This window comes from Bacillus rossius, chromosome 11 (assembly GCF_032445375.1).
Source record: "Bacillus rossius redtenbacheri isolate Brsri chromosome 11, Brsri_v3, whole genome shotgun sequence".
Taxonomy (NCBI): Eukaryota; Metazoa; Arthropoda; class Insecta; order Phasmatodea; family Bacillidae; genus Bacillus; species Bacillus rossius.
In genome coordinates this window covers 14,948,181-14,968,502 of record NC_086338.1, presented here as the reverse complement: position 1 = coordinate 14,968,502, position 20,322 = coordinate 14,948,181, and the positions used below count along the sequence as shown (strand labels likewise).

At 42.8% G+C, this 20,322-nt stretch overlaps 1 protein-coding gene across 1 annotated transcript in view; it reads left to right on the top strand.

Annotated features, from left to right (window-relative positions):
• The window catches only part of LOC134536673 (uncharacterized transporter slc-17.2-like), a 74,654-nt gene that overhangs the window by 37,847 nt on the left and 16,485 nt on the right, over positions 1–20,322 (top strand). The window contains exons 4-7 of the mRNA XM_063376508.1: positions 5,256–5,343; positions 11,297–11,511; positions 13,584–13,736; positions 17,730–17,862. Coding sequence (XP_063232578.1) covers positions 5,256–5,343; positions 11,297–11,511; positions 13,584–13,736; positions 17,730–17,862 — 589 coding nt within the window. The remainder of the gene's footprint in view (positions 1–5,255; positions 5,344–11,296; positions 11,512–13,583; positions 13,737–17,729; positions 17,863–20,322) is intronic.

The following is a 20,322-nucleotide window of genomic DNA, read 5'->3' as shown; positions in this document are numbered from 1 at the left end:
AATACTTATTACGTACAATGTACTTTTAGTCCTGTCGTATAGTTATGCAAAAAATTGTATCAAAAGTATTGTTTCTTCTATGCGGTTATGGTTTAAAAACAAAAAAAGTAATTTAATTTATTTTTAAATTCGGTTGTCAGTAAGAACACGCATTTAGTGTAATACGACATATATTATTCTGTTTATTAAAACATTACTATCGATAACTCCATTTTAGATTTATCTGTCTGTGTTATATTTCAAATTGATTCTTTTTCTTCGGCTTATGACAGCAGCAAATTTTGTTTTATCGCATATGTAATGTTTTTATGTTTTGCATATTATAATTAATGAGTTAGTATTGTTGCGGGTGAGGCTTTTTCACAAATGGACGCGTTCTTGGCGGCTAGCAGATAGGACGCGTGTATTACGCAGGCTGGATAGGGAAGTACGACTGCGGGCGAGCTCCATGATAGAAGCAACGGGAGTAGTATCACTCGGCTATTTGTATAGGTTGGGATAGCTGTGCGAATGGTAGAACAGACCACGGGACTATGGTGAGGAAAAAGGTCCCAAGCTCGACATCCCGACGATGAGACCGTTTACGAACTGTCGATGGATCATCAGGAAAGTTAACAACTTCTTCAGAAACTTGAGTCCCTCTTTCAAAATTCAGTTTAATACCTGGAGATGACTATATTCGGTGTTCTACCAAGCGAAGCATACTCTTAATTCATTACTAGTTGATGTTTAATATTTTGACGCAAAATAAAATTGTGAATCAGCTTACTTTGCTCATGCCAGGTTTTACAAGTTTTGTCAAAGTTAATTAAATGAATAAAAATTGTGTCCCTTTGTTACTGGCTACCCGCAAGAAATTATCATGGTGAATAATAATAATTTTAAGTCGACATGTAATATTTTGATTTTTATGGGATTGTGTTTTGGTAATGGTGTGTGTAACTGTCTTGTGTATTTTATTACATTCACTTCACGTAACGAATTGTCTGAACGTAATGTTATTGTTTGTTTGTTTTAATATTTCGTTTTATTGAACAAAGATACATAGTTTGCCACTTCGAGCGACTACAGAAATGACAATACAATTAGTTTACAGTGTTCCAAACATTTTAGTTTCCTCTACTGTACATGGGGGGAATATTTTTTATGTTATGTTTACTGAAACCATTTTACGCGCTAAGTGAGATGTTGCGATTGAGTAGAAGGGAAAATATGTCATAAAACCCTGCGTAATGTTATGAATTCCATTCATTCGTTTACTCTGTGATCCGGAGGGTCTAATGTTAAGACTGAATACATGTGCACTTCCTCTATGTAGAGTGGCTTCATTGAGATGAAAGCAAAGCTCACGTTGATGAAATACTTATTAATTAAAAAATTAAAATGTTGTTTTATGCTTCAATTTCTGTTAGTGTCGTACACAGATTAAAAATGTAATGCAGAGTTCCTCAGTTTTATGTATATTGAAATTTGCTCATGTGTAGAGTAGTTATTAAAAGCATAAAAAACATATATGACGAATTGTTGTGTATTATTTCCATTAGGCGTGACCATGAAAATAGATAAGATTTTATCATTATGTGAAATCTACATTTTAAATGTTGGCGTTTAAATATTTATGAAAGCGTGTGATCTTAAAGCACTATTTATCTATTAAGGAAGTAGGTAGTTTCTTTGATTTTAGAAGGGTTTTTTAAACAAACAACTAAATTAATTCAAAAATTTGAACTACTGCAAGCAAAAAATACTTTATTCCATTTTTATTTTAAAATTAGCCATTGTATTCTACCTTGCTTACACTCTATTATCGAAAAATATATTTTTTTGACAGAGATGAATACCGTAAATTAATACACAAAACATACATGTTTTCGTATGATACAATAATAGCTAGTGACAGTGACGAAACCAAAATTATTTTGATAGTTTGTATAGAAAATCCCCAACAGTAGTGGTGGTATATTTAGGGATTTATTTGTAGATGGGTAAGTACTATTCCACAATAAAAAATAGTTATCGTCAATTATCAAAGCAGCCATATTTCGTATCTTCTTTGACAGCCTAAATACAGCACCAAATGACGTACTTGGCTAAAAATTAATTCCAGCTGCATGCGTAGATTCCGGGAGGAGGGGAGAATCTCAGGGTGGCCCGAACCTCCCTGAAATAAAAAAGTCCGTCTGAGGGGGCCCCGCTTGCATTTGCAAAATCTTCACGTTATCCCGTGGGCCTCATGGGAATCCTACAAATTTTCGCCCGTGATTCCAGCTATACATTTCACTGACACCTTGAGCACAACAGTCAGTGCACACTGAGTTCTTCCATACCACCCGCACTTGTCTTCGATAAAATCTGAACTCAGGTGGATTCAGCGTGACTGACTAAGCCTGCAGTCTGAATCCACCTGTAGGCCGCTGTTGCAACAGCTAAGAAATTAACACTGCTCGTAGTGAACAGTCTGTATGTAACTCGAAACGTGATTCCAGTTCATTCGTGTATACTTATTCATCATATTATGCAACGTTAAAGTCATTAAAAAAATATGCAAAAATAAAATAAAATGCTAAACGTGTAATAAGAGCCAGAAAATAATAATATGCAGTAATATTTAGTGTAACTAAATACGACGTGAACCCTAGAATACAAAGTTGACGATGTGTCGTTGGTGGGAACACTTGTTTGTTCCTGACATTTTTTTTCTTTACAGAATTTAAAAGTAAGTTTGACATGCACTTTTTATTCAGGAAGTAAGTTAAAAATTTATTTGTCGTTATTGCGATTTAAAAAGTTGATTTGTGTCTAAGATTAAAAATAATTAATATTATTTTCATCATTTTATTCCCAGTTTTATTACTCAATTATTAGTAGGACGTGATTTCTCGTCGCGGTGCGGAATACTTTTATGAATGAAAGCATAACTGTTCGTGCAAAACCATTCATCACACAAATGTCAGTTCGAAAGTATAATGTTGGAAATTTTTTTAATGATATAATTTTTGCATTTTTCCCCCCCTAAAAACACAAGCTAACACATCGATTGTTGGTGACAGCATTTTTTGTAATGTATGTAAATCTCTTAATTATGTAGAACGTTAATTAAAATAAAAATACCTGTTTTAAACAGAATTGACGATTGTTTGCATTTCATGGATATGGACTGGATCGCAACACTAATTTAATGTTTCAAGTTAATAAACACTGTCAGGAAGCAAGCAAGGCAATATGAGAACATTATCTTTTGGTTGAATGTAGCGAAAGGGAAAAACAGTCATCTTTCTTGCCACGATCTTGTTCGCAGATAACGCAGGTATAAGTAGCAAATGGACTCCACACAATGACAACCCTCCCATTATTCCGCCCCCCCCCCTCGCTGAAACGCCCTCTCCCCCCTCCACCTCGGCGCAGGCGACAGTCTCAGGTATATCGCCCCGCCCAACCACTGGCCGTAGCACGTGGCCAGTGGCCCACCGCGCTAAACATTTTTACTAGGGAGGCCCCTTAAGCGCCGAGGGCCGAGGTCAGGGGTTTATATATCCCTCGGGCCGCATTCCTCTATGTTCTCTGACCATCCAGAACCTCGTGGTTACTCCTACTTCAGTCTGGACGGCCGGAAGGGAGGGCAGTCACGTGATCGCTCCCCAGTCACGTGGCGACCCCCTCCACTTCGCGGCTCTGGGTGGTGCGCGAGCGCGCTTGTTCAAGTGGGGCGCCTGTGGGTTTGGACACCCGCTACACAGGCACGTAACGCGGGAGGCAGTCACGTCAGGGTCATGTCCTGTTCGTTGTGGGACGCGTAGCTACCACAGCACAATAATAAAAGGACTAGAGTGATATTATAAATAAGGCTGGAAAAGAATAAATTCAATCAAATTAATTTTTTAATAACTTCTTAGTGTTCAATATTAATATAATCACGTGAGTAAAATTAATTATTAAATTTAGTAATATAATCGAGATAAACAATTTTCATTGATAGTAAAAATCAATAAATATTCTGAATGTTTATTATAATCAATTTATATTATTTATTAAATAATGATATAAATTTAATAATTTATATAAATACACTTGCAAAAGTTTATAAAAACTATTTATTTTACTTATATTCACAATAAATAAATGTTTTTAATGATGTGGATTAGTATTCAATAAAATTCACTAAAGTATAAGATTTAAAAGGACATATATAATTTTCATTCGTGTTTAGCCATTTATTCACTCAGTGTAAATTTTGTTTGATGTTGCGCGGACGTCAGCCGGTGCTTCGCCTCGTAGGCCTGATCCGACTCCACTGTCCAGATCCCCTCCTTCCTGGCAGTTGTACCGCCGACGTACCTACGTACGTGTGTGTTCAAATTGCGCGCCATGGGCGCTTAGCGGCAGTGCGACGTCACCCAGAAACCAATAACTAGAGACCTGCAAAATTCGCGGTTTCGATGGCCTTCAGGATAGACTGCACATACCCCTGTACACCCGGGCAAATAACGCAAGTTCATTGGCTTCCGTCTTGTAAGTCGTCTCAGCTGGTTTGTCTGTGATTCGATCCTTCTTTGGTTGAGGGTTTATAACTGGTTGAGATTCTTCCAGATGAACAGTAAGCCAATAGCAAAATTATGTAAGAGGTATATGTGTTTGAATTCTAGCCTATCACCGAATGAATCCGCGAATTTTGCAGGTCTCTACCAATAACAACAATTGTTATTTAAGAATTAACTTATAAAGTTGCGGATGTTTCATATTCTGAGTGTGTATAAATTATAACAGTGGTTTGTCTCTTCCTTAAAACTAACCTTTGGCGCGGGAGCACATAATAAGAATAACGGTTTTTGTTCCGGCGGGAAGCTGCCTGCTGCTCGCGCGCCCAGTTCTTCTGCATCAACAGCCGAGACCAGACGTGTGCGGAGTTACTAGAGACGTGGGGCCACGTGTCGCCCACCACGTGGTAACCGTATGCCTAGAGCCGGCCAGAGCTTAATAAACTAGCGCGACTAGTATCCCGCCTCACACGGGCCACGTAATGCCCTGACCGGGAGTCTCAGCCGGGTCCACGTGGTGGCGCCCACTACAAACTAACTCTGGTAAGCAGCTAGGTCCTCAGCGCGCTTAGTTAAAATTCACTCGTATCAGTGTTACATTGTAGTATAACTACAATAACAATGTCGTTGATGTTTGTATGGTTGTGGCAGTGGAAAGAGGATGCCAGAGTCTCGGGAAGGGGGGATTGTCTGCAGGTAAACCTGGTGTTGCTGTTGCAGGCGCCGGTTGGCACGGGCTTCGTCATCCTCTTCACCGCCTGGCTGCCGGCCAATGAGAGGACCCGCTCTGCTGGCATCGCCTTCTCCGGTACGCCTGTCCAGTCGGCTCAGAGATCCCTGTCATGGGGGACTGAGACCTGGTTGTTTGAAGTAGTTAGTAGCCCATTCGCTAGATCGTAGTAATTTTCATGATAAATATATAGGGGCAGGCATTTCTCGCGAATAAATCTGAACGCCCACTAGACTGCAACAAGGTGTACCCGCACCAGTGGTTTCTTCCTTGCGATTGGCGGCCGTCTGCGAGACAAGTCGTTGCCTTTTTTGACTAAGCCACTCAGGACGCGGTTGCTTTCGCACAGAATTACTCTGATTGGTGTTGTATCAATCAACATGTACCTGAAAGAAATTCACCCAATCACGAAAGATGTTTTAATTATAACTAGTCTCTGAATCTTTTCGCGAAATATACATGGCCCTATAAATATATTATTAACATAGCTAGATTCATTGTGAGAAGTTACGCATACATTATTATCAGGCAAACAAATCAGTGAAAATAAATTCATTTATTTGTGGAGTGACATACCTGAAATTTTGCATCTTTTACTAATTTATGTAAAACATTATGTTTTATTGCAAAACAGAATTGTTTATCGCACAGTTTAAATATCTGTTACCTACTAGGCATTTAATCGCCAGGCAGTTAAATTAGTATTATAAACCTAAAACTGGATTTGAACCCAGCTCCGTCCGAGATTTATTTTTCTGGTAGTTAATGGGCCTACCCAACAGATAGCGTCACAAGTTGCGCGAATTATGTTTTCGATTTCTACTGCAAGAGTCACACTTCTATATCTCCCTCCACCGAGTTTATGAGGGGGGTCGTTACCACAACGCCGAAATACCAAAACGCCAAATGTCAAAATTGACCACACCGCCGAAATACCAAAACGCCGAATGTCAAAATTGACCACAACGCCGAAATACCATAACGCAGAATGTCAAAATTGACCACAATGCCGACAGCTAGAAAACTGCTGTGTACCACAATGCCGAAATAACAACTGAATGAATTTGTGTGCGTTTCTTAAATGTACTGTCGTAGGGGGGGGGGGGGGGGGGTTCGGATGGACGAAAAGGAGTAATTTGGGCGCCACCACGTGGAAGGGCACGTGGACCCGGCTACGAACTCTCGGCTCAGGGTCGTGACGTGACCCTCGTGCGTCGTGTTCGTGGGCTCTTGAGGCGTCCCACACGCCTCGGAACTCAGGGAATTATACACGTGACCACTGAACCACACATTCTGAGCTAGTGATTTTATTACCAGCGATTTTATTACACGGCACGTTACAAAAATTTTAAAAGAGTTTTACGTAAAGTAATAAAAAACACCGTTGCGGGTGATAACCAGTTTATAGGCTGACCAGGTCACCGCGTGGCCTGGCCTCGAGAGTCAATCACGGATTACGCGTACGAAATATCCGTAAACGGAAAACAAATATTTAGGTGAAAGAGTCTACCACCTGGAGCAGGCCTCGAAGAAGTTACAAGGTTTTAGATTTATTTAAAGATGCGACGGAAACTAATGGATCAGTGAACAAAAGAGATGAAGTCGACGAGGTGCGCGGGCCGCTCCTACTCCAGGCGGCGAACGGAAACAGACTGACGAGACCAGGGCATCATGGCCGCCGGGAAGCGTTAAGTTCCCTTTATGTTACCAGGTAGCCGTCTGGTAACATACTTAACCAAACAAATATTATTTAAAAAACAAACAAAATTTAAGTACACTTATTTATAATTAACAACCTTTAGTTATGGTGTTATTTCTTATTAAAGTTTAAAAACTATTGGCGGGTAGTTCTGCGGATGCCCGCATGGGGCGCTGCGCCGTCCTTACTTACTAAAACTTGAGGCTTGACAATTAGGGATATTTTATTACATAAAAACTTTTATACATTATGTTTATTTTAATAAAAGAAAGGGGTCGTCGCACCGACTCTAGCACCGCCTCTTGCCGGGCGCCCAACACACCCACACACACGCACGGGGCGGGAGGTTTGAATAGAGGGTGGTGGTGGGAGGAGAGGGGTGGCGACGGCGTGAGGCACATCGGGCTTAGGGAGGACGTAGCCCCGGTCGACGTCAATTGCCCCCCCCCCCCCCTGAAGGAGCCCGATGTGACGATCTCACGGCGTCCGGCGTGTTGCAGAATCGCCGCGGTCGTAGGATGTAGCGTGGCGCGGGGGTGGGGGCCTCCACTGCTTACGCCATGCACTCCCACGTGGCAATGTTTTCGTTTCTGGTCGAGGAACACAGACACATGGCGCTGGTACACTAACCTGAAGGTGGCGACCCACCAGCTGTCCCTTGCGGCGGGCGGCGGTAGCGGCTCCGGATCGGCGGCGGCCAAGGTGCCGGCCGCCTGGTGGGGTGACTGCGGTCTGGCGGCTCGTTGCGGGCGGGCAGCAGGCGCGGGTGACGGCCCGGCTCGGCCTCGCTGACAGGCTGGTGCTTAGCGGCCGGTGTTGGCTGTGCGGCCCGGGTCTTGGTCACGCTCGTGGCTTGTGGAGTGTGCTGGCGGGGCGTCGTGGCGTCAACCTGCGCCGCGTCAGGCGGGCACAGTGACACTAGCTGAGGCAGCGGCTGTAGTGGCTTCTTTGCTGGGTGTCGCAATCCAGCCGTCTTGCGACACGCACGAAACGTTTCGGGCAGCCAGACAAGGCGGCGGCGTTTCCGTTGTACGATTGGGGTCGTAGGCCGGCGTCTCCTCGCGACGTTCGCCTCGGACAGGTCTGAGGCGTCTTGGTCTGTTTTGGAGGGCGTCTTGTTCGGTGTGCTGGGCGTCTCGGCGCGATGGTCTGATAGCGGCGCAGTCGGCGTCGGATAGAAGCTCGCAGGCCATACCAGCTGTGTCTCAAAGCCAGGCGGACACAGTGGACCAAATCCGGGCGGCGGTGCGTCACTGAGGCGTCGAATCAGCGTCGGGGCGCCGGGCGTCTCTTTGCGTGGCACTTTCTCGACTACGGGTGCGGTTGGCGGTGATGTGGCCGGGCAGTCCGGCGACATGATGGCGTCAAATCCGGGTGGCGGTGCGTCAATTAGGCGACGCGTCGGCGTCGTGACGCCGGGGGTGGCAGGGCGATTCGGCGGCAGGACGATTTCGAAACCCTGAGACGGCAGCGTCGTGATGCATGACGTTGGCCACGAGTCACAAGGCGTCGGTGACGAGTCAGGCCGTGCAAGCAGCGAGTCGAGTGTCTGTGACGAGTCGGGCGGCGTCAGAACGTACCTTTGTGGGGGCGGGGTCGGGCGGCGAGCGGCGGCGGCGGCGGGCGGGGGCGAGGTAGTTCTGGCGTCGGGGAACGTCGTGGACAAGCGACGAGTCGCTGGGAGCGGTGCTGACTGCGGCGAGCCGGTCGGTGACGTGCGTCTCTTGGTCGGCGTCGGCGGCGTAGGCGTCGGGACGAGCGGCGTCTAGTCGACGAATCGCAGGGAGCCGTGGCAGTGTGTGGTCAAGTCCGGTCCAGTCAAGTCGACGAGCGGGGACGGGAATGGCTTGACCAGCGGCGTCGGGACCAGTGGAGTGTTGTCGACAAATGGCAGAGAGCCATGTGGCGAAGGATATTGTTTGGTGATCTGGTCGGGAACACTTACATCGATGAGTGGCGGAGGGATTTGTGCAGGTGGCGGTCTGGAAACAGGAAGTTCCGGACATGGACTGACGGGTGTTGTGAAGACAGGCGTTCTCGAGTCGGGGAGCGTCTGAGGATAGCTCGGGGAGTGAGTGGTCGGCGTCGTGGTAGCGTCTCTGTAGGCGGCACATGACGGGCACGTGAACGTGAAGTACCGTCGCAAGATGGCTCGTTCGTGGTCGCCGATGCAGCCCCGATGCCATAGGCCGGCACATTCTTGGCAGCGATACCCGTTACCGTCTCCTCCAGGACATTTTTCTCTTGCATCGCAGAATGTCACACCGTGCATGCGATATTCACAGCACCAACCACATTCGTACCCCTTGGCTATCCTGCGGCCCGAGTTCCACTCAGGTCGCGGATAATAGCACCCAACACACTCGTCCTCGTACATGTCCCGGCACTCTCCAACAGTCACACTCACCTCTGTGATGAACATCGGCGATCACGTGGTCCGGAATTCCGTGTGCGCACGTGTTGTTTACGTGTACGACCGGCCGGAATACCGTTAGGCAGTCCGCGTGCACAATGGTTGTTATTCCGCGCGTTCCGCGGCACAACAGCACAACTCACACATTCTGTTTTCGCGGATCGTTGCCTGGCCCCACGTTGGGCGCCACTTGCCGTAAGGGGGGGGGGGGGGGGGGTTCGGATGGACGCAAAAGGAGTAATTTGGGCGCCACCACGTGGAAGGGCACATGGACCCGGCTACGAACTCTCGGCTCAGGGTCGTGACGTGACCCGTGTGGGGCTAGGCTAATTTCCCCTCCTCGTGCGTCGTGTTCGTGGGCTCTTGAGTCAGTACCTTAATGGCGAAATACCACAATCTTACCTAACCTAACCTAGCATAATCTAACCTAACTTAACCTAGCCTAGCCTAACCTAACCTAGTCTAACCTAGCCTAACTTAACCTAGTCTAACCTAACCTAGTCTAACCTAACCTAGTCTAACCTAACCTAGTCTAACCTAACCTAGTCTAACCTAACCTAACCTAACCTAACCTAACCTGACCTAGTCTAACCTAACCTAACCTTTGTGGCAGTCCTGCAATGACATCAATCAAACCTAACCTTACCTAACCTAGCATAATATAACCTAACCTAACTTAACTTAGCCTAGCCTAGCCTAGCCTAGTCTAACCTAGTCTAACCTAACATAGTCTAACCTAACATTGTCTAACATAGTCTAACCTAGTCTAACCTAGTCTAACCTAACCTAACCTTTGTGGCAGTCCTGCAATGACATTTTTGGCGTTAGTGTATTTCGGCATTGTGGTAACAGCAGTTTTCTAGCTGTCGGCGTTGTGGTATTTCGGCGTTGTGGTGTGTCCCCTTTTATGAGGTCTAGAGAATGTCTAGTGTGCTTGGTGCTCGAGTATAACAGGTCATGCAAGTGATCTTAAGGGAGATTATACCTCGCCATCTTGAACGTTCACATATTTTGATACCAGTTGCAATAAAACACAGGACTTTGCTTTGGTTACTTGTTGAAGGTAAACACCTGTGAACTAGTGTAACTATCATGGAATTTATAGTCGCCCGCGTGAATTAATATTTTATTTCTTAGTGGCACGGCGCTTACAGACTAGAGACTGCTAATAAATGTGCGGTTGCAACAAGGTAGAGAACATCAGGGAGACATGATTTATGCCTTGAGTTGGCAAGAATTGATACAAAAGGTACGAAAACAGAATATAGCAAAAACAAAGTGCGCGCGTGGAGTCCACGCACGACAGAAGTGAAACTTCTTGCGTATTATTTTATTAGGGATAGGATGCATCATTTTCTTTGCCAAAGGCTGTAGATATAAGAATGTATGCAAGTATGCCAGCTATAATTATGCTAACATGCAAGTAAGCAAGTGTGTAAGTATGCAAGTATGAGAGTGTGCAATTGTGGGAGTATGCTGGTATGTAATTGAGCATGAAAGTATGCGAGTGTAAATTTATGCTAATATGCAAGAGTGCAAGAAATTAATTTGTGCAATTGTGCAAGTCTGATGCGTGATTTCCAACTCTCCCCTGCCAACTCCTCTTCTACTGGTTACCCCACCACATACCTAACTATTCCATTCCGCTCCCGTTCCCCCCCCCCCTTTTCCATGTACCTAACTATTCCCCTCGTGCGATCGGAATTTGATTAACGCTCGAAAATCGCAGCACCCACAACAAATAATTATCACTTAAAAAAAAAAATGAAAAATATAAAGCGGCAGGGTCTAATCCACTGTAACCATGAAAACTATTATATAAAACTGGTATTTTGTAACAGCTAGCAAGCTACTGTTAGAAGGCTAGAGATGTATGTTGCCCGGTAATGAGGCTGAGCGGGACTAGCGGGTGTGTGCAGCCACCATCGTGGGCACGCTGCTGTCCATGTTCACGGCCGGCAGCCTCATGGAGCAGTACGGCTGGACCATGCCCGCCTACGCCTCGGCCGCCACCTCGCTGCCGTTCCTCGTCGTGTGGTACTGCCTGGTGTACGACACCCCGCTGCGCCACCCGCGGATCTGCCCGGAGGAGCGCGCCTACATCGTCGCCACCACCAACATGGACTATGTCGAGGTGCGCTGTCGCACCAACTACGGCTCCAGACGTCTGCCAAGATCTGTACAAATACAGACATCTCGATATATCCCCTGGCAGTCATTCCTTTTTATACTTACACAACTCCAGAAATCTCCTTGAAGTCATGCTAGGTGTGATTGTCCATTTTCTTTAGAAATACACAACTCCAGATACCTTCCAGCAGATATGCTAGGATTGTTTATCAATTAACAACTCCATATATCTCCTGGCACTCATAGTAGGGGTGTTTGTCATTCATTTTACAAATACACAACTACAATTGTAGATATCTCGTGGCAGTCATGGTAGAAGTGTTTGTCATTCTGCTTAAAAAATGCTCAACTCAAGATATCTCCTTGCATCTTTTCTAGAAACATATGTTATTTCCTTTTACAAATACTCAACTCCATACATGTAAATGGCAGTCATGTATGAGTGTTTGTCTTTCCGCATTACAAACCACACATTGTCAGATTTCTTCTGGCAGTCGTGCTAGGAGTGTTTGTCTTACTGGTTTACAAACAAAAATATCCAGTTGAGTTTGAGCCGGCAAACAGAAAAGTTGTGAGAATTGACGTGAGTAAAAGGTGTCTAAAAATCTGTTCTTTGCATCGCGTAAGTACCATTGCTTATTCATTTTTTTGGTTAAAGTGACTTAAAATAACGGTTATGTACTAAATTTGGAAGTAATTATATTATTGTTTACAAGTGTGAGTATTTTCTTGTGGATAATATTTTCTTGCAGTTCAGGGTTCCTTTTTTGTTTATAGTGTTAGTTCGATAAAAAATTGCAAAATTTTGGTCTCTCCTTTTCCCCCAAATTATACCTCTGTTTCTCTTTTTCTTTAAAATTTTTAATACTGTAAGTCACTATCCCAATCACTTATTTAAAAAAAAAAATAACTTTTACCTAGATAACATGATAAGCCACTTTCAGTTTTTATACCTGACAGTTTTTTTTAACTAAATCAAACCAATTCTTCAAGCCACACTTACTACTAGATAAATATTAAGTGATATTTATAGCTATAAGATTTCTATTTCTTACTCAAATTCATAGAGAAGTTAATTTTTAATGATATGTAATTTGTTTGGTTAATTATTTATATATGATATTGTTAGTTTATTTAAATGTAAGATCTCATTCATTTTTGTGGAAAAACTATTGTGATTGTGATAATTCAAGTCTGATTATCAAAAATGACTATTGTGTTAGAACATTTAATTACTTTGTTAGCAAAATTACAATAAAGAATCTGATTTTTTTTTTTTTCAAATATTTTGTAGGTTGTCATTTGCCATTCCAAATCCTGGATTTATTTTATTGTCTGTGCACAATCCCAAACTCCCGGGATTTATCTCTTTACAGTTTACGGTTTTACTGTTTCTCTGTTTACTATTCACACTTGTAAAAACTAATCAAATGACTTCCAAATTTAGTGCATTCCCAAATTCCCATTATTGTAGGTAATTAGTGCTAATCAACCAAAAAACTAATAAATAAAGCTACATACATACGCAATGAAAAGTGCGGTTTTTTTAGACACCACCTCACTCACAACGTCGCAACTCTCACAACTCGGCACTTCTCTGTGGGGATGGATGCTCAACTAGCGTGTCGCCCGAGCAGCTTTGGAGCGTGTCTTGGCTCATGTGGCGGGAGTCGCGGGCTCATGGCGTCACCAGAACATGAGCGCCGAGTGGACGGGCAGGTAGCCGCATACCGTCCCGGGCAAGTGTCTGCTCGCCAGCTCTGCCGGTATGGCGACTGCCATGTCGCCCTGTCCCATTTTAATATCGGCCTCACTCTGCAAAGATCATAGTTTTGGATCGCATGCCATCCATCGTGACTTCGGTTTTTCTTGGTTTTCTGAAATCACACTGCGCAAATGCTAATACGGTTGTGGTCCGCCGGTTACTTAATGTGTCTTCGTCACCTGTTCACACCTTTATGTTAATAATTAAATGTATTTAGTAATTGATTAATGTTATTGGCGGGATCCAGAGTGCTCGCCGGGGCACAACTGAAGTGTGCGGTAGAGAGTGCTGCAGAGTGGTCGTGCCTCCAGGTCACGCCGCCCGCCCCGTGGTTGAAGATAGTCTCCAGCGGCCCGATCTGGGCCCACATCGCCGTCCAGGTGGCCATGTCGTGGACCAGCTTTGTCTTCGGGGCGCAGCTGCCCACGTACCTGAAGAACATCCTGCACTTCAACATACAGCAGGTAGCGGCCCAGTTGTAGTGATGAGCTGCAGCTCTTGTGGTTCCGACTGAAACCTCGTGGCCAGTTACCAAAAAAGTGGTGCCAAGTGCCACTCGAGTGTTTAAACATAATACGCAGTTTTAATCAAGTTTTTTCAAGAATTAAAAATTTATTTCAATTATTATTTTACTTTAATTAAAAATGGATGAATAGACATCATAAAACTTAATTTCAATTAAAAGAAATACGTTATGATATATTTATTTCTACTTTTCACGAATCACTGTAAATTAGTCATAAAACAACAAAAATATAGCACGTAGATACCACATCAGAGCTTCCTGTCTTAACCACCCTACTGCCGATATCATTATAACAAAAAAGTGATTGTTTATTAGTGTTCTGTACCAACAAAATGGAACCCTTTCGCCGTCGCATCTCTGCTTTTTGTTCCGATACTCACTTTTAGCTCAAAGAATTTTAAAAATGGAAATTTTATTAGATTTTAACTGCTTTGACACATAGTTAAAACCATGTTTCCTATTTTTTTTTTAGATTTTTTCAAGGAAACAACATGTAATTAAAATTGGTGCTAAAAATCTTAAGGGATTTTCGGGTATTTGTGTCATTATCAAGCATTTGAACTTTGATGTCTTGTTCTAGTTGCATTCACTCTTTATAATTTCTGATCTTCATGGTTTTCGGAAATCATTTCAGGCGGATTTTAGTTACTTATTTGAGGCCACGGCCGATTTGTAATTGTTACATTGAATGTTACGTATTGATCTTTGCGAGTCAATTTTGGGTACGTATATATATATGTATATATATATATATGTATGTGTGTGTGTATATATATATATATATATATATATATATATATATATATATATATATATATGTTCTTGTATTATTTCCCTGTGTTTTTGCAAGCTCCGTAAAGCTCTTACAGCCACAGTGTTCCTGTGTGCTGGTCACTCCCTCAGCACCGTGGCATAAGCAACACTCTTGTGTCGCCAGCACAGTAGCTACTGGCGCAGTGCCCCAACTGCCGGATCCCGGCATCGAACTAAGCGCCCGCAAGGAGTCTTAGTAAAGACTGTCTATTGTACAGTTGTCCATAAAATAAGACCCAGTTATACATTTCAATAGTATCAACAAAGCATTGTAGAGTGTTGTTTCAAGGTCACAACTGAAGAGTAACTCAAGCAGTTTTAGATATGTGCATGTGCGAGTATTGCTTGGTTAATTTTTCGCTAGCAGCGCCACCTACGAAAAATGGCGACTCCTGAGCGTAAATCGTTTAGTGTTTTGTAATTTTCGAAAAGTGAAAATCTAATTTCAGTTAAATGTGCGTTTCTCATAAAGTTAATTGTGATCTCACATGCGGCAATTCGAGACGACAGAGCTCTTATTTTCTGGCCTCCACATTTATATGAGATAACGCCATGCAATTTTTTTCCTTTCGGGCTTTCTAAGAGATCGTGTCTATGTTCCGCCGCTGCCTAATGATTTACCAGAGTTGAGACTTGGAATTGAAAAAGCTATTGCTTCCATTACTCCGAACGTGCTAACTAAAGTGTGGGAAGAAATTGACTTTAGGTAGGATGTGACGTATGACTAAAGGTGCACATATCGAACATTTTTAAGAAAAACTAGGTTAGTTTACCATAAACTTTATGTATGATTTGTTATAAGAAGCTTAAATTAAACAGTTAAATATACCATTGAAATTTGGATATTCTTTTATTGACACCGTGTAATTGCGGCATAGGTCAAAGTGTCTACGATGTGGTTTTATTGGTATAAAGTTAGTTTCAAGAAGTGACGCTCAAGACACCGAATGGGTCGAATGTCAGGGGCGTCACAGTGGGGCGCATGGCGCCACCTGTTTACCTGTGAGAAGCCTCCAAAGTGGCTCGATTATGCGAATTCCATATTATTGCCTTTATAACGTCACAAAAGTACGATATTCCCACGCTCGTTAGTGGAAAAAACCTACAATGAATTCATTTGGGCATTAAACAGTAGTCTATTTCGATGTAGATGAGACTTGTAAACACCATAGAATTATACTTTAATTGGATTATCACATTTTGTTTTCGTGTGAGTTTGAGTTTGGCATACACGTTTGTACAATTTTAGACGTACTAAATTTTCGCCACTAGTCCCAACTTTATTTTTGGTACTGACATATTCAGAAAACATGACTTCGAGACGTGCTTCATGTTGCCACCTTGGCGGGAAAGCGCCGATGAGTGACAACGCGAGGCCCAGCGGCCAGGCACCGGACGAGCAGGTTCAGACCTGTCTGTACTTGTTTCAGAGAGAGCAGCGCCGCAAGTAGCAACGCGGAGTGCCTCGAATGTAATGTACTTAGTTTCGCAGATATGTCGGCCAAATTAACATATCGAGAGATATACCATCTTCTCATGGATAAGTAAAGTAACATTTGGAGCCTTGGGCACTGACATGTGTGTGATCATGTCGAAAATAATCATGGCATGAGCGGTAAGAATAAAGTTATCATGCATTCAGTCACGAGAATATGTTAGCTTGTTAGGAAAAAAATGGAAACAGCACAATAGAATCGAAGGAAAATTTGTTACTTCTTGCAACAAATGGCGGGACAAAATAGTGTGGATCTAGAAACCTGCGTCAGCCAAAATCACTCATGTTAAATTAGGTGAGCTCATTCTCTTACCGTATTCAATCTGTCTGTCATAAATTGAACACTTAAAATAAAAGTAATTAAAAACTGTCATAAATTGAACACTTAAAATAAAAGTAATTAAAAATTTAAAAACCGTTGTTACTATTTTGCATTTAAATAAGTTATGAAATCAATAATTGTGATGTAGTCATTGTTTATTTTTTATTTTTAAAATAGTATTTTACCAATTCAATTATTGGTTTTGTGCCATTTTTCTTTTATTTTAATTTTGGAATCAGCATGATATAGCTATTTATCATCCGAACTATTAAGCAAGTTATGTAAAAAGCACGAAGTTGAGTTGCTTGCTTCTCATTCATTTAAAGCTGATTGGCTAACTGTACAGAAATATTAGAAATGCTGTACTGCTCATATTGCTGAAAATTTAAGTTTTGAATGAATTATTCATTTGTTGTGACAATGTCAAAAAGTCATAGGGAGACGAGACAAACGCTTCTGTGTCTTACATAAATCACATATTTAAACAGTTGAAATAAAAAAAACTATAGGGATGTTTACACATTTAAAATGTACAATTTGTATATAAATATTACATAACTTGAATTAATTTATAAAAATTTCAACTCTGCTCTGTGTCTAAGAACTTCAAACTGTATCTAATCACTTTAGCTTGGAAGGCCTGTATTGATGAACAATTTAAAAAAACATACCTTAACGTATATCTTGGTCCTACCCAGGTCACCCAACGAATGATTTTGAGAGTAGTTGTGGGCGCAGCAGAAAAAGGAAAACGTAAGAAATTATAACTTCTGCTTCAACTGGAGCTCTTACCTACTCTGCTAGTAACCCATGATCTCCTTTATTAGAACTCTCTTGCCAAGAAACCGCAAAATAATGTAGTCAATTGTTCTTTCCTCACTTAAAACTCCTTTCGTCTCCAACTTTTCTGTTTAAAGTGGCAGTGACGATGATGATGATGATGATGATGATGATGATGATGATGATGATGATGATGATGATGATGATTAGGATAAGAAATTGTACTGATACCGAATATAGGTGTTTGTTCTTAACATAGTTTTTATGTTTTTTTTTTAACTAAACAGAGTTCCACTTTTATTTTGACTTACGTATTACTCCTATGATCGAACAATATGATAATAATTAAATTAGAACTGTATGCGTATTAAATTCTGTTTTTAATTGATCATTTAGTGACAGGAATATTGTAAAAGTTGAAATAAATGTAATTGTCCGAGGACAGCGGCTGTGCTGTCGTTGACCCCAGTGGCGGGGTGCAGACAGAGTGAAGGAGGGGCAGAGGATGTGCGGTGTTGCAGAGCAGCTTCATATCGGCGCTGCCGCACCTCGCGAACCTCGTGAGTAACGTGACCTGCAGCGCGCTGTCGCAGTGGCTGAGGAGCCGCCGTCTGCTGGGACACCTCACCTGCTACAGGCTCTTCAACTTCCTGGGTGCGTGCCTCTCCCCCGCTGGTACCATCACCTCCCCAGATAGTAGACACCTCGGCAGGTTTTGTTTACCTCATGATGTAAACAACCACCTCCCCAGCAAGTAGACACCTTGGCAAGTTTTGTTTACCTCAGTTGGTACACCATTACCTCCCCAGCTATTAGACACCTCGGCAGGTTTTGTTTACCTCATGATGTAAACAACCATCTCCCCAGCAAGTAGACAGCTCGTCAATTTTGGTTTACCTCATGATGTGTACCATCTCCCCCCTCCCCCCCAGCTGGTAGACATCTTGGCAGGTTTTGTTTACCCTATGATGTCTACAATCACCTCCCTAGCTGGTAGACACCCCGGCAGGTTTGTTTACATCATGATGTGTACCATCAGCTCCCTAACTGAAAGACACCTCGGATAGCCTTTATATCTCACGATGTGTACTACCACCTGCAAGCTAGTAGACACGTGGGTAGGTTTTGTTTACTTCACCAGGTGGTCTACCACCTCGTCAGCTGTTAGATACCTTAGTACGTAATATTGTATACTTTATGTGTACCATTACCTTTCCAACTTGAGGGCGTATGGTGTTATGGAGAAATTATCGGTACTAAATAATGGGCGCCACCACGTGAGTGGGCACGTGGACCCGGCGAGAGACTCTAACCCAGGGCATTACGTGGCCCGTGTGTGGCGAGATACTTGGCCCTCTAGATATTAAATGCGCTGCTCTCGGCCCTACCTAAGCCCGCTCTCAGCGTCGGGCACGCTTCTAACACGCAGTGGGTTCTCAGGGCGTCCCACACGCCGCCGGCCAGGTTGGGGTCCCACGTGGTCCCCCGAACACAAAGACACGTAACACAGTTAATTGGTTTATTTTACTCACGATTTATTTCCGTACACGTTCCTTCACTGGTACAACTGAGAAAACGCCCGAGGCACGAATCGGCTTAGGTGAAGAGGCGAACCACGCACGTGGCCGCCCCAAGTCGTTACATATTACAATGATGATACCAAAAACTCCGAGGAGTTAATATTAAATATTTATACAGTCTCTCCGACCGAGAGAGGCCCCGAGGATGAAAGAAAGAGATTCAAATAAATTAAACTATGGAATTATTACTCAGTGACTCAACGGTGATGTCCTCGGGGTGTCGACAGAGACGTCCGCTCTCGGCCGGCTGTAGAAGGAGACTGGGCTGAGCTCATGGTTTGCAGGTGGCAACATGGCGCCCTTCGCGCCGAACACAATTACCGTTACAACATTCTGCGATTCCGTGCCCCGGCGAAAGTTAAGTAAATAATAGATTACATTAATAAATATATAAAAATTACTGGCAATTTAAAATACCTTAATGTTTACGTAGTTATTGAGAATTATTATAAAACATTTCTACCCTCGTCCAAGTCCGTGCCTATTCGGGTCCGCCCGGGCAACGTCTATAGTTTTATAATTAATGTAATATTTAAATTGAAGAAACACATGATTAAACTGCAACAAGACACTGGGGCAAAAGAATGAAAGAAAAAGGGTTACAATATTAATTAGCATACTTAGGGGTGCGGCGCACTGCATCTAAGCGCCCTCTTGCTGTAGTTCGTGGCGCGCAGTTTGAATCGCACACGGCTATGTATGCTACGACACAAATGCCGGGTAGGGAAGGTGTTGGGAAAGGGAACGGAGGATGATCAGGCTCGTGGGGCGAAGCCCCGGCTGACGTCAAACTATTAAAAAATCTTGCTTATGTTGTTTACCCCAGGAGGTTTACCATTACTTTCTCTTGCTTAGTTGGCTGCAGCTCATTCATGCGAACTTATCTTTGGCGACTCTTGTTATGCTCTTGTCGCAAATGTGTTACTCAAGTTTGTATCCATAGCCAAGTTATTCACTTTAGGACTCATTTCCCACTCCCTCAGTACAGCTAGTGGCGAAATATTTGAGCTAAGTGCCAAGAAGTCAGGTTGGGCAGTTTGTGACTTAGTTCACAAACTGGACCAAACTTAAGTGCAGTGTGTAGAGATTTGGATTATCTGTTGCCGAGATTTTAGTTTTGCGTTGAGTATGTATGTAGTAAAAATTACACTTTCAGTTTTAATTTCTAAATTTTATTTGAATACAGAGCAGTTGTTATTTGGATTGTTATTGGCAAATATGAAATGCATGTGCTAAGTGTTGTCTATAATCACAGAAATACTTGCCCTCTGTTCCCATCTAAATACATTATTTCTTAATCCAAAGCCTTATTTAGCCGGTGATCTCCAGCGACTGAATGAACAGAGATGAGAGAATGCGGTGGGAATCATTATTCACACATAACTTAGAAAGTCACAGCTTAGAAATACCAAAACTTAGAACTCAAAATGCTGCATAAATTATTACTTTCCTACTTAGAGAAATAATTACTTAGCAACACACAAGCTAGAACGACACTAAATTCCGATAAATAAAAAATGTTATTAATTTAAGA